The sequence below is a fragment of the Lathyrus oleraceus genome, chromosome 5 (assembly GCF_024323335.1).
Source record: "Lathyrus oleraceus cultivar Zhongwan6 chromosome 5, CAAS_Psat_ZW6_1.0, whole genome shotgun sequence".
Lineage (NCBI taxonomy): Eukaryota > Viridiplantae > Streptophyta > Magnoliopsida > Fabales > Fabaceae > Lathyrus > Lathyrus oleraceus.
The window spans coordinates 584730287-584746138 of NC_066583.1; the positions used below are offsets into that span (position 1 = coordinate 584730287).

The window sequence follows — 15852 nt, forward strand, 5'->3', positions numbered from 1 at the left end:
GTTGTTTTGAATAACTTGGGACATTGCACCAAATTCTATATGTTAAAAAATGAGAGATGAATTACAAGATGCATGTAATTTGAAAAATATTGATTGATCTAAGTTGGTTTTCAAATATAACATAGTTTTTAGATTATCATTTTCTAAATAAATTTAAATGAATGCATGTTTAGTGAGGGGTTAGCGAAACATGAAATCTATATACGATATAATAAACTCAACTGAAATTAAAAAATGAGGCAAATATTTTTGAACAACAACAACATATCAACTCATAAAATGTTTCACAAGTGTACCTTTTATTGAAAAGATTCGTGGAGAATGAAGACGAAGAAATGATTTACTTGTCTTGGAATGGAATCCACAATGAAAGGAGGATGAAGCTTGAGTGAGAGCGAAAAACTTGTGTCTCATGATCTGGGTCTTTCACGCAAGTATGCAGCTTTCACATTAACTTTGTCCTCCTTGTATTTTCTCTTCATAGCAACATAAAAAAATTGTGAACCACGCCTTCAAGTCAAAATGTATATTATCATGTTAATCTTATTTGGAGACATAAACAAACATGGCATTGTAATCCTACAAACAACATATTAACCTGATTTGGAAATATAAACTAGCAAGACATTAACAACATGCTAACATAAGCAGAAACCCAAGTAATGTCTAATACATTGATGTCTCTATTGAACTCGTGTCTTAAGTGCAATAAAAATGATCTCGACAGAAATTAGATTTTTAAGAAGAACACAAAAACAAAGATCATTTCCTGGAGCAGATATGGTAACTGATATTTTTAGATTTTTAAGAAGAACTAGTGTCATGCATGGAACGTATATGGTAACGGAGATCCATTTTAAAAACAGAGATTCAAGTAGAAATAACCCAAAAAACAAGAAAATCATGCCAAATGAAAATCCTAAATCCTAAACCCTAAGCTTTATGCCAAATGGAAACACAAAAAATCATGCCAAATGAACGCGTATGAAAAACAAAGAAAAATGGAAGAACCTATACACACAAAAATGGAAGAAAGCTTATGATAAAATGGAAGAAAAATTATGAAGAAGAAGAATGATAATTCGTATGAACTTGACTACCTTTTAGTATGAAGAAGCTTATGAGAACGAGCTCGTTACATGTGGAAAAGAGAAATGTTAGGATTTTGTTTTGAGAGTGACAAATATTCTGTGTGAAAGCTTGATAACTTCACTTTATATATATATATATATATATATATATATATATATATATATATATATATATATATATATATATATATATATATATATATATATATATATATATATATATATATATATATATATATATATATATATCACCATGGCTGTTAACAAAAACTGTAATAAAATATAAGTACTATTCACAATAGTTTTTGATAATAACTGTGGTAATAAATATTTTAATATTAATATATTTATAAGACTATAAGGACAAACCTTTTTGTAACGAAAAATATAAAAAATTGTTGGTGCTGGAGATCGAAACAAGTAACCTTTCATCTATCACAACAGTTGTTATTAAGGATCATGATGGAATGTATTTCAACAAATAATAAAAAATCCAGGCGATTGGTATTAAGCCCTTAGTATGTTAGCACATACGTAACAAAAACATGAGAAGAACAACATCCAGAAATTCACAAGCATTAGATTTGTTATTGTACATAAGTTCAATGAGGCTGTAGAGCCTTTACAAACGGATATAAAATATGTACCGATACAAAGGGTCTGAAAGAAAAACTTAAATCTTCAGGATCAGAAGCTGCCTTTATCATTGAAGCCTTCAGTCTTTATTCATAATTGAATCGAAGAAGTTATCTCAGTCTTCATCTGACTAGGAGTCACTTGATTCCATTAGCTCTTCAACAACATCTTTTATATTTCTTATCTTCTTAGGATTCAAATTGGTGATCATTATCTTCTTAGTGTCTGGTGTCCCACTAGAAGGTTCAACAATGGTTATGTTATTCCTAGTAACTCCTACTTCGTTGGCCTTATATAACCTAGACTCCATCATTCACTAACATCCTTAGGAACCTCAATTTCTTTGATAGGTACGCTTCCAATAGATTGGTTAGATAAATCTTCATAATTTTGATTCATGTTGAGAGGATGAAGCTTATGAGGACAAGTTTGTTGCATGTGAAAGAGAGATATTAGAGTTTTATTTTAAGAATGACGGCTATTATGTGAGATAACTTCGCTTATATATATATATATATATATATATATATATATATATATATATATATATATATATATATATATATATATATATATATATATATATATATATATATATATATATATATATATATATATATATATAAAACTGTTAACAAAAACCGTAATAAAATGTAAGTATTATTCACAACGGTTTCTGGTAATAACCGTGGTAATAATCATTTTAATTTTAATATATTTATAAGATTATAAGGACAAACCGTTTTTATAAGAAAAATATACAATTGTTGATACTGGGAATCGAAGTAAATAACATTTCATTTATCACAACATTTGTTATTAAAAACCATGATGAAATATCTTTCAATAAAATAATAAAAAAAATTAATAAAATAAAAAAAATTCAGACACGCAAAAATATATTATTATTAAGGTTATTTAAATAGTTGCAGTAATATGGTTAATATGGTTTTATCAAAATTATATTTTGTAGGAGTGTTTCACTCCATTATTATTCATTGTCGAAAAAATTACTTCATTAAATTAGATTCAACAAATCACATATCGACAAACTTAAAAAATTTCTCTTTGTCGCCTAATATTCTGTTGATTTGTCCTCGATTATTTTCAAAATTTGATCAATAAGTAGTACGTCTAAGAAATATCGATTTTTTTTCTTCTAATTGAGGAATATATAACAATTCCTCAACATGACAACACTTATATATTCCTCTTCGAATTGTGACGGCTCAATTATCATTAAATTAAGCCATACACAACAAACTTTAATTTATTTAAATTTGTATATTCTTTCATTAAAAAAGTTAATTTGTTCACAATGTAATGAATGTAATTGGAGTTGACTCGTCAGGAAAATTAACATAGTGGTGGGAATCCGGATTTTCGCTTTTCATGTGCTTACTTGTACAATTTAGAAATGAATGGATAACCACACTCATCTATCATTTTTTTAATTAATTAAACATATATAATATTCATAAGCATATGAAATATTTGTGGTACTAATTACCTGAACAGATTAACTAATTAGTGACCATGTATTTAGCATAATAAACATCATTGTCAAGAATTGGATCATTTCACTTTTGGTTGGATTCTATCAATCCTATGTTTTTCTTATATTATTAGATTAGCTTGCATGAGCTAGAAATTAAGTTAAAGCTTAATTGATGACCTCTGAAAACTTCTCAAGGATTGAGTTAATATTAGTACATTAATTCATGAAAGTGTGACAGCCATAGTGTCTCTATTCGATATTTAATAATTTAATATATATAGTGTACTATTATAGCTTAGACTTGTTTTCATTATTGGCTTCTTGTCATTAAACAAGTGGAGAATAGCTTGAATACTATTTTTAAGCATCCAAAAGACAATATATAGTGGAAGATTACGAGTTAAGTTATGTGTTGGAATGGGGATCCTTGACAATGTAGAACTTGTTCTAAGAATATTACCTACAAATGTTAAAGGAAGAAACATTTAAAAGAATTTGTTCTTAGAAATTTCACAATTCTAGTGGTTTAGAATTTAGATGATGTGAAAGAACTATTTCTCATGGATGAGCTCAACCATATATTTAATTTATTCATTTGATAGACAATCTTTTTTGTTCATTTTATGCATATATGGGACCCAAAAAAGCCATTAGTTCATAAATTTTTTCCTTTCTATTCTTTTGTTTCTTAACAAGTGGGAAAGTCAAAATCGAAGTTTGTTATTCGGTTGTGAACAAGAAATAAAATATGAAGTGGTGAAATTGTGTCTTGTTACGGTGGAAAAGTCAAAATCGAGGTTTGTTATTCGGTTGCGAACAAGAAATAAAAGATGAAGTTGTGAAATTGTGTCTTGTTACAGTGGAACGACAGAGAAAGGTAGAACCTACAAGGTTCACACTCCAGCGTTCAAATTAGTAAGAGAAATTATAAATAATGTATGAGTGACAATGAATTGGAATATTTAAAATGACATGTTTCACCCTTATATATTAAGAGCGGTTAAAATCGTTCACATGTGATGCGACTTGTTGTGGGGACAACTGTCTGATTGATTTAGCTATCATACTTGGCCTAATACACATAGGTTCGTTCACAAATCCTAACTCAACTGACAAAAAATGTTATTGTTAGGTTATATATCATCAATATAATTCAAATCCTAAAACTCACGGTTCTGTGAATTTGTAATGATTATTATTACTTCGTTTAAAAAGTATATATAGATTCAATATTTCTCTCAATAGAGTATGACCCTCGAATTTGAGTCATATGGCCGACCCAAGAAAATAACACCCTTTTAATTATTTGAATATATATATATATCCCCGTCTTTGTGTTTTCGTTACAAAATTATTATTAATCATTTGTAACAAATGTTTTTTTAAAATAGTAAAATATATTTTTCTACTTCTAATATTTGATTTTAGTCTTTTAAAAATATTTGCTCGGATAGTCATTCTTCTAAAATCTTTTGTCCGGTCTTTTAAAAGTATTTGTTCAGATAATCATCCTTCTAAAAAATTTTGTTCAATCTTTCAAAAATATTTATTCGGATAGTCATCCTTCTAAAATTTTTTGTTTATAAAATTAGTCCCTACTATTAATTCCAACTAATAAGTGATGACAAGGCACATAGAATGATCAATTCTTTGTGAAAGTTTTTTGACTAGATTTTGAATGGATTACAAGTGTGGATTAATGGCCTTAACTCAAACAAAAGATATGATCTCCAAAAAAATCGCTTTCAATCTCTAATTTTATATTAAACATAAAAGAGAAAAAAAATATAGAAACGACAATCATAACTAAGAATACCTAAAATTTAAAATACTTCTCAGGAACCCTAACAATCAAGCCAAAAATCAAAAGGAACCCAAAATTTGAACTTGAAGGCGATTTTGTGAAGGAAAGACGGTTTAAACTCGAAGGAGTGTGTATTATATTTTTGTGGCCCTTTGGTTAAAGCGAAGTGTATCAATTTCATTAAAGGTTGGTGAAGACATTGAAAATTATGTGTTTGATCCTCAACCTAAGTGACGTTATATTTTTGTGCATCACTTTGAGACTTTCTTTTACCCTTATTTAAATATAGTGACGTTATTTATTTGGTCTAGAGGACCCATAGTTTTTCAATTTCATATTAAGAGTTTTCCATGTTAAAATATAGGTGTTCTTTTTTACCTTTATTTGTTTGATTTGCTACATATATTTGTTATTGATCCTCATAGGTTTTTCCAAATTTTGAGAATTTTATTTCCAATGCATATTGATTTATTCTTATGTATATGGATGTCAACGGGCAGAGAATGTGCGAAGGATGCTTCCCTTCTCCCTGTCCTGCCCCCAATTTTCCCACATCCCCAATCTCTTCCATTAGATCATATTTTTCCCCATCCTCATCCACACAGATTCTCACGGAGAATCGAAGATCTACAAAGGTCGAGTCATGAATTTGTGTTTATACTTTTCGATCAAAACCATGACACAAGTATTTTATTATTATTATTATTATTATTATTATTATTCTTTAAAAACATATATTTTGTATTTTTTTAAAATAAAAACACATCTTGGATCAATAACCAAAAAAATGCAAAAACACTTACAGTTACGAAAACATAACCAATAGTTTACCAAATGAATGAATAACATGTTACTAATTAAAGTATAGTAAAATTGAAGAATAATTACTGTAAGCACAATGAACAAAGGAGAATGATTATTCTGATGACGATGAGAACAAAGGAGATGAGGAATGGAGGAGACAAAGAGAATTGACAAAAGAAGAAGATGATACGATGTGTACCTATATGTAATTATTGTATTTTTTTAGGATTGAGTACTTAGACAGTGAAATAATACATTATACAATTAAAAAAATGATCCAATAATGACTCTTCATTTCTAATATATTGATTATTTTTTGTAAAAAAATATGAAAAATTATATTATTATAGAATATATATATATATATATATATATATATATATATATAAAAGTTAAATAATATAATCGAATTTGAGAAATCCGCGGAGCAGAGGATAATTCCCTAATCCTTATCCCAAAATGTCATCGGAGGAACTTTATCTTCCATCTTCGTTCTTACAGAAGAAAAAATCTTCAACTTCAGAATTTCGAACAGATAATTCCCATATAAATTCTCGCTAACAAAACAAATTGACATTCTTATTAATATAAATTTCTCATTAGATTCAACTTGTTTAATTGTTATACATAATTTTATAAAATGATATTTTAATTTAACGTATTATTTTAATAATCAAAATATTGTATTAATACAAATTTTTAAAGGTTTTAATTTCCAAATATGTCTTGGTCCAGATCTTTTGTGTAAAAAGACAATTGAAGTAAGTGAAGTGGCCACACAATGAACTGAGGCCACTACTTCTGTTCCGTACTAAACAATCGGCATAACATATGGGAGACAAATTGTTGTGGGAAATTTGTATGGTTGAGGATATAGTTCTGTCTTTGTGGACAACATTCACTACCTAATCCATAATATTTTGTCCTAACATGAGAATCTATTTTTAGTATCATTTTTCAATATTGTGTCTATTTGTTCAACCATATTTATGTGTATTTTTCGCTCATAATGCCACCACAAGCTCATGCATGACATGTCATTCCTATCCTCACACGCACTCTCGGACTAGGACAATGGACACGTTTCAAATTGTTCCAATGTTCCATTGCTCTTTATTTTTGGTTGGTTAATTTAGTTTAATTTTCAAAAGAAAATTTTATTGTGACAGAAAAATTATCTCAAATTAATTTGTTTTTATAAATTAAATGTGTTGAAGAGAAGTATACTTTGATGGTTGGAATCATGGTCCAACGTTATGCCACGTACATATTAATTCACTACTCCATTTAACTTAAATAACAATACTCGTTTAAATATGTTTTAAAAAACACTTGGACATGAAGGTAATAATCTCTTTTAGTTGAATTTAATCCTAGGGTGTTTGTCCACAAACTAAATATTGTTTTTATAGGAATAAAAAAATACTTTAAAATATTTAATAATTTTTATGAGGCTGGATAGCGAGTTCCTTGCATATCTCAGACTTTATTCATCCGACTCTGAAATGATCGTCAAAATTGGAGCCTTTATGATGTCATTTGAATAATCAATGATCGAATTCGTTATATAAGGGTTAAGGGTTGAATCAGTTACGAATTGTTAATGATTATTAAAACCTATTAACCACACCTCTTCAATATCCAGGGGGCAAGACTTGTAATATAAAAAATCCTTGATACCAAATCGCCGGGGAGAAGAGACTGAGGAGAAGAGACGGATGAATAACACAAAAAGGAGAAAACACATAAAAAAATCTTGGATCACCAACAATGGTGTTCATTCATCTATTCCTAAAAATGTCTAAAACACCAAAATCATCGAACTGTTGTGATCTCACCCGACCAGTGTAACGCCCTTCTAAATTCGACGTACAATTATCGTATAATTCAATTAAAATCACAACCACAGGGATGCCACACACATCAAAAACAAATCCTACTCCGTAATACGGGTTACATCAATTCACATTAAATCTGACATCGCATGTCCACTTTCATTTTAAAGTATCATCGCAGCGAAATCATTATCAAATCATTTAAAACATAGTAATTTTAACTTACATTTCAATCATTGTGTAACTTGTATATAACTGTGTAGGATGCACTCTCACCATACTTAATAAAACTGTTAGAAAATTCGGTAAAATTAAATGGATCCAGGACTGAATCGTGATTGAGAATCACTTTCCTTAAAAGTATTTCAAGCACTCTTTTATTATGTCTTAGAGTTGGAAAATGCAAGAACACTCAGGATAATGTCAGCCTTATTTCGAGTCTGCACAAGACAAGTGAAGAACCCGAAATGCAAGGAAGGTTTTCTGGAATTTGGAAGAGAAATTCGTTTTTTTGTTCTTGTGTTATTTTTCTGAATAGAATTATATATTTATAGGAGATATGGATGTTGTTTCAAAAGTTTGCAACCTTTGATGAAACAACACCATTTCACTATAAAACACAATGTTTCATATATGACACTATTTCATGAAAAGATATGAAAATTGAATTCAAAATTCAAACAAAACAATAACTAAAAAATTGAATTCAAATCATTAAATGCTATTTAACTCTTTTGTCATTTTGGAACTAATATTGCAAAACAATTTCCAACAATCCCCCACTAGTTCTAATAATGACAAAAATCATTCCAGATAGTGAAATATAAAAAGTGTTAATACAGTTAGGTATCTTTCGATTTTAAACTTAACCTTAGTGAGGATAACGCAGAGTTTAATCGGAATGTTTGGTAGCAAAGCTTTTAAACCATTAATCCATGGGATCAGACCGGCGTTACCTTACACACACTCTTTAGAGGTTCTTCCTTTACATATCTCGCTTAGCACTTATTTATGGCCATATGCTATCCTTTTCATGAATTTTTCATGAGAGAAACTCCAACTCTCACTTTGAGACGGCACCATCTCAAAATTCACATAGGTGAGGTTCATATAGCATCCTTTCCAATAGATACTCTTCTTCGTTAATGAACTTCATTAAGAGGTTTTGGAAACCTCAACCCTCAATTCAACACAGTCAACCTTATTTCCCAATTCTTGACTTACATCCAATTCAACGACTTGTTGTTACCCATTGAATCTTGAAGTTAATGTTTTGTTAACATAAGATTGGGTTGCTGCCGCTGTCGGAACCTTTATTTAAGGAGTTTCAACCCCATTCCTCTCGAGGTTGTTCGTACTAAGTCTCTGGCCAGTGGCTTAGTAAACGGATCTGCTAAGTTATAGCATGTTCGTATGTAGGTGAGTGAAATGATTCCATCCTTAATCAATTTTCTTACGAACGAATGTCTAAGTCCTATATGTCTAGACTTTCCATTATACACTTCGCTGAATGCTCTTGCTAATGTGGCTTGGCTATCGCAATGTATCATCACCTTTGAGACATTGTCTTTAGCCAATGGAACTTCCAACAGAAGATCCCTCAACCATTCCGCTTCTTGACCGGCGGAAGCGAGAGCCACAAACTCTGATTCCATGGTCGAAAGTGTAATGCATGTTTGTTTCTTGCTCTTCCAAGAAATTGCTCCACCAGCAAGTGTAAATATCCATCCAGTTGTAGATTTATGGTCTCCAATATTAGATATCCAACTCGCATCAGTGTATCCTTCTAATATGGCAGGGAACCTTCCATAGTGAAGACCAAGGTCCTTGGTTTTCAGTAGATAGCCAAAAATCCTTGTAATTGCCTTCCAATGTTCATTACTTGGATTACTAGTAAATCGACTCATTTTACTGACTGCAAATGATATGTCGGGTCTGGTACATTGCATTAGGTACATTAGACACCCTATTGCACTTGCATATTCCAATTGAGCCACTGATCTTCCATTATTCTTTTGAAGTTTGTTGGCATGATCAAATGGAGTGGTTACTTCCTTAAAGTTTAGATGTTTAAACTTATCAAGCATTTTCTCAATATAGTGGGTTTGACTAAGTTCATAACCCCCACTATTTCGCTTAACCTTAATCCCTAAAATTGTGTCAACAAGTCCAAGATCTTTCATCTTGAAAGTGGATGTTAGAAACTTCTTTGTTTCTAAGATTCCTTTTAAATCATTACTAATGATCAACATATCGTCGACATAGAGACAAAGGAATATTACAGTGGTTTTGCACGTCTTTGTGTATAAACACTTGTCACAAGAATTAGGAATAAATCCATTTGAGAGTATTACAGAGTCAAATTTTTGATGCCACTGTTTTGGTGCTTGTTTTAGTCCGTATAAGGATTTGACAAGTTTACACACCTTTTGTTCATTTCCAGGAAGCAGGTAGCCTTCCGGTTGTTCCATGTAGATTTCCTCATCGAGATCTCCATTTAGGAACGATGTTTTAACATCCATCTGATGGATTATAAGATCATTCAAAGATGCTAAGGCAAACAACAATCTAATAGTAGTTGTTCTTGCTACTGGTGCGTATGTGTCGAAGTAATCTATGCCTTCTTTCTGTCTAAATCCCTTTGCCACTAATCTGGCTTTATAAGTGTTTAGAGTACCATCGCTATGGTATTTCTTCTTAAACACCCACTTGCATCCAATGGGCCTTGATCCCTTAGGTAAGTCAACAAGTTCCCAAGTGTGGTTTGATACAATTGAATCCATTTCATCTTGGATAGCATCTTTCCAAAAAGTGGAGTCCCTTGAAGTTATTGCTTCCTTATAAGTTTTTGGATCATCTTCCACTTGAAGAATAATCGGAATGCGTTGAACAAAGTTCTTACAATTTCCCTCAACAAGATAAAAGGAAATAGATTGAGAATCAATCTCATCTGGTCCTAGATTCTTTGTTTTCCGAATTCTCTTGCTTATCCTAGGCTCGGGTTGTGGTTCAATGATTATAGGAGTGCCTTCAGTTTGTATTTCTACAATCCGAGAAGAGTTATCTTCATGAGATTCTTTATTAGTGGCCGACTCCGATCCTTTATCCTTTGTGATAAGGTTTTCAAAGAATTCTACATCCCGGGATTCAACAATTACATTAGATTCTAGATTTAAGAGTCTATATGCTTTACTGTGTTGTGCATATCCTACAAAAGCACATCTTATTCCTCGAGGACCCAACTTGGTTCTTTTAGGGTCCATGTTTTTGTAGTATGCCACACACCCCCACACTTTAAAGTAACCGATATTTGGCGCTCTGCCTTTCCATGACTCATATGGAGATATACCAGTTTTCTTTAACGGAATTCTATTGATTATATGACAGGCGGACAATAATGCCTCACCCCACAAGTTAAGGGGTAATTTAGAATGCATCAACATGGCATTCATCATCTCTTGATATGTTCGATTCTTTCTTTCTGCCATGCCATTTTGTTGCGGTGTTCGTGGTGCCGAACATTCATGTATTATACCGTGCTCTTCACAGAATGCATCAAATTCAATTGAAAAGTATTCGCCGCCCCTATCACTTCTAAGGACTTTTATACTTTTATTTAATTGATTTTCGACTTCTGCTTTATAAGTCTTAAAGGCATTAAATGCATCATCTTTATGCTTTAAGAGATATACATGAGTGTATCTAGAGGAATCGTCTATGAATGTAATAAAGTATCTATTCCCTCCACGTGTCAACATGCCATTAAATTCGCACAAATCTGAGTGCACAAGATCAAGTAATTTCGTTTTCCTTTCAACACTTTTGAAAGGCTTCTTAATCATTTTTGATTCAACACATAATTCACATTTTTTGAAATCCTTTATATTACATGAAATTAGTCCAGATTTAATTAGTCTCTTCATAGAACTAATACCACAATGTGCTAATCTATTATGCCATAAAGAAACGGAATCAAGCATGTAAACGGAATTAGAAATTTCATTAATAATATTATCATTAGTACATAGTTTGATCATTCCCTCTGCGGAATATCCTTTTCCAATGAATACACCATTACGGGTCAAAATAAGTTTGCCCGATTCATATACAGATTTAATACCCGGTTTTCCCAATAAATCCCCACTAACAAGATTCCTATTCATGTCTGGAACATGAAGCACATTTACAAGTGTAACTTTCTTTCCAGAAGTGAAGTTAAGTTCGACCGAACCGGTTCCAACAACTTTAGAGCGGACTTCATTTCCCATTTGTACCTCTTGTCCATCAATTGCTTCAGAATAGGTTTTGATTGCAGCCTTGTCATAAGTAACATGCACTGTAGCACAAGTGTCATACCACCAACCTTGAACTTTTCCTTTGATTGCCATAATTTCGCTCACTGTAGCAATTATGTCATCATCTGATCGAATTGCATTGATCTCATTTTTTGCTTTATTTTGTCTGCAATCTCGAGCATAGTGTCCAGGTTTACCGCATACGAAACATCCGTTCTTTGGACCTTTATGACCGCCAGAGTTCTTGAACTTGTTATGTTCTTTCTTTGGTCCAAGATGACTCTTTATGCCATCATGTCTCTTCTTTCCCTTGTTGGTCACAGCGTTTGTTTTGAAATGAGTAGGGGGTTCTGATTTCTCCCTCTCCTTCGATTCCTCCTCGATTCGAAGATGTTTCTGAATTTTCTCCAAGGAGAAGTCCTCGGAACTGTGCAACAATTTCTTTCGGTAGCCTTTCCATGAAGGTGGTAATTTTGCAATAATTGCACCGACTTGGAAGGTCTCAGGGATGTCTATTTTTACTGCCTTTATTTTATTGACCAGAACTTGCAATTCATGCACTTGGGGAAGAATGGGCTTAGAATCTAAGAATTTAAAATCGAAATATTTAGATATTAAGAACTTCTTCGTACCTTCCTCTTCAGCCTTGAACTTGAATTCTAGTGCCTTCCATATTTCTGTTGCCGATGGATTGTCTGTGTAGAGGTCGTAGAGACGATCAGATAAAGTATTCAGAATGTGTCCACGGCAAAGCAGTTCGTCCTCCTTGCGTTTCTTGCGCTCCTTCTTGAGTTCTTCCGAATCATTTTCTGTTGGTTCAGGTATTGGCTGTAGGTCGGGATCAAGAACATAGTGAACCTTCAGGGCAGTCAATAGGAATGTCATCTTGTCTTGCCATCTTGTGTAATTTGTTCCATCAAATCGATCTAACTTGACAAGATCCTGGTTCATCACTTTGATGCTTGAAACAACAGCGTCTGAAGCCATTATGTTACTAATACTTTTAAGATTGTTAGAAAATTCGGTAAAATTAAATGGATCCAGGACTGAATCGTGATTGAGAATCACTTTCCTTAAAAGTATTTCAAGCACTCTTTTATTATGTCTTAGAGTTGGAAAATGCAAGAACACTCAGGATAATGTCAGCCTTATTTCGAGTCTGCACAAGACAAGTGAAGAACCCGAAATGCAAGGAAGGTTTTCTGGAATTTGGAAGAGAAATTCGTTTTTTTGTTCTTGTGTTATTTTTCTGAATAGAATCATATATTTATAGGAGATATGGATGTTGTTTCAAAAGTTTGCAACCTTTGATGAAACAACACCATTTCACCATAAAACACAATGTTTCATATATGACACTATTTCATGAAAAGATATGAAAATTGAATTCAAAATTCAAACAAAACAATAACTAAAAAATTGAATTCAAATCATTAAATGCTATTTAACTCTTTTGTCATTTTGGAACTAATATTGCAAAATAATTTCCAACAAAAACTACTCTCTCTCTCTCTCTCTCTCTCTCTCTCTCTCTCTCTCTCTCTCTCTCTCTCTCTCTCTCTCTCTCTCTCTCTCTCTCTCTCTCTCTCTCTCTCTCTCTCTCTCTCTCTCTCTCTCTCTCTCTCTCTCTCTCTCTCTCTCTCTCTCTCTCTCTCAAATTACTCCATCATTGTTTCATCAACTTTGTGGTTGTTCGTTCTAACATGCATCACAATAGAACAAATAGACATATAACATTCGCGGAAAAACGTCGCTAATTTACTCATACATATAAGTGGACGAAATATTATTTTGCATTATCGCGAAACATTGAAGAATGAGCCAACAAGCATAATGATTTGAATGCGTTTGAATGTATTTTTGGGATGATGATGAGAACTCGGATGATCGAGAACTACGTCTCGTATCTCATCTCCAAAAAGCTCGTGGATTACTCCTTTTTCATCTTATTTATAAAAAAATTTATATTTCTAAGTATTTTTTTTTAATGTTTATTGAGAAAATCCACCTTTACCCATAGTGAACCACGTTCCTAAAGTGAACTAACAACAGCCCTACCTTTACCCATAGTTATGAAATTTAAAACTTTATTTTGATTTTGTAGTACTTGGTGTAATGTGAATATAACAACACAGTGGATACCAATAATGGGAATCTTGACACAGATTATGTTGCTTTTTGGAAGCTTATAAATACTCCACATTTCTCCTACTTTCACTACCATCAACCAACCATAACCATTCATTTCCATCTTTCTCCCTCTTTTACAACTATACCACTCCACTCCCAATGAACAAACCAGATTCCTCCCAAGAACTCCCACATTCAAACTCAAAAGTTACTAGTGATCCAATGGATATATGGAGTTCAATCTTGAACCAAAAGAACAAAGATGAAGCTTCACAACTCAAAACTCCTCCTTATATTCACCCACTCGTCAAAAAATCAAAAAGTTATTTAAATGAAAAGAGTCTTGAAATGTGCACAGAGAGTCTTGGATCAGAAACTGGTTCAGATTGGTTCTCTTCTTCTTACACATCATCGTCATCTGAAGATACTAATTCTGAGGATGATGGGAAAATGAAAACATGTTACAGTGATGATAATCCAAAACTCATCATCAATCATTCTTTGAAGAATAAGAAAAAACCTAGTTGTTTACCTCCTCCACTCCCTTCACTGACTAGTCAAAGTCAACAACTTCAAATGAAGTCCCACCGTCACAATGGAAGATTGTTTTTGTTCCTACAAGCTGTCGTGTCAGTTCCTTCCCACAACAACTTCATTGCTACGCGACAAAATGGTCGCCTTATCCTCACCTTTGCTAATCACGTTCAAGAAGAATTTGCTGAAGAAGATGAGAGTGTGATAGAGCAACCAAATGCTGGTAGGTTAGAGTTAGCGGTGAATCAGAAAATGAAGAGTCCAAAATGGTCGGAAAAGTTCAACATAGTGGCAAATTTTAAGGATGCGAAAGTTGTTCAACATGGTCCATTACCTTTGATCAATGCTTATCAATACTACTGGCAAACCAAGGCTATACGGGAAATGTTGATCAAGAAAGTAGTAACAGCAGCAAGGTTGTTGTCTCTGGGAACATGAACATGAACATATATCAAGCTTCACATGAGTTGTTGGTTCAGAATTTGAAGTTTTGCAAGGATTCTAAAACTGCAACGTCTTTTCTGTTCTGGGATCCCTGTTGCATTGCTACCTGAATTTTTTTTCTCTTTTATTTTCCACTCATTTTTCTTATATATAGTTGTGATCAAATAAATGAAGATGGAAAGGGAGAGAAAAATACCATTTGTACGATTACGCTAATTACTTTTTGGGAGTTACAAATTAGATAAAGAGTTGTGCTATATTGTTGTATTATATTTATTTATATGTTTATCATCTTATTTACATTTCTACAGTTTTGATCATTTCTTTAGAATTTTAAACTACAAAATAGTAATGTGATAGTATAAAGTCAAATGATCCATGGATTTAAATTGCGGTTCCTAATTGCAAGCTAAAATATTGTTGATGCACTACTTTATGTAATCACATCAAACTAGAATTACAATTGTGGTATAATTTAAAATTTAAAATCGCACATACTTACAACAGTGATTTTTTTAATTATAAATAACCATTATTTTTAAATTAAATATTAAAATAATAATTTTTTAAAATTATTTATCAAAATAATTATTTTTTAAGAGTAGCGGGGACAAATCACGCATGCATTTCAAGTTTGCACTAAGACGTTAATGGTGGTGACGACTGCATTCAACACATGTCAATGCATGTGACTATTTCTTTATTTTATTTTATTTTAAATTTTTTAAGTTATAATTAAAAAAATTAAAATAAAATAAATTAAAAATAATTCATAATAATA

At 31.9% G+C, this 15852-nt stretch overlaps 1 protein-coding gene across 1 annotated transcript; it reads left to right on the forward strand.

Moving 5' to 3' along the window:
- Positions 1-14193: 14193 nt before the first annotated feature.
- Positions 14194-15281, forward strand: LOC127086688 (protein FAF-like, chloroplastic). Its single transcript, XM_051027483.1, has 2 exons — positions 14194-15002; positions 15035-15281. Exons 1-2 carry the CDS (start codon positions 14253-14255, stop codon positions 15179-15181), a joined length of 897 nt encoding a protein of 298 aa, XP_050883440.1. The 5' UTR covers positions 14194-14252; the 3' UTR covers positions 15182-15281.
- The last annotated feature ends 571 nt before the right edge of the window (positions 15282-15852 follow it).

Coding starts and splice junctions, on each gene's coding strand:
- LOC127086688 (XM_051027483.1), top strand. CDS start 14,253: ATGAACAAACCAGATTCCTCCCAAGAACTCCCACATTCAAACTCAAAA. Junction 15,003..15,034: donor ACTACTGGCAAACCAAGGCT/ATACGGGAAATG, acceptor GAAAGTAGTAAC/AGCAGCAAGGTTGTTGTCTC.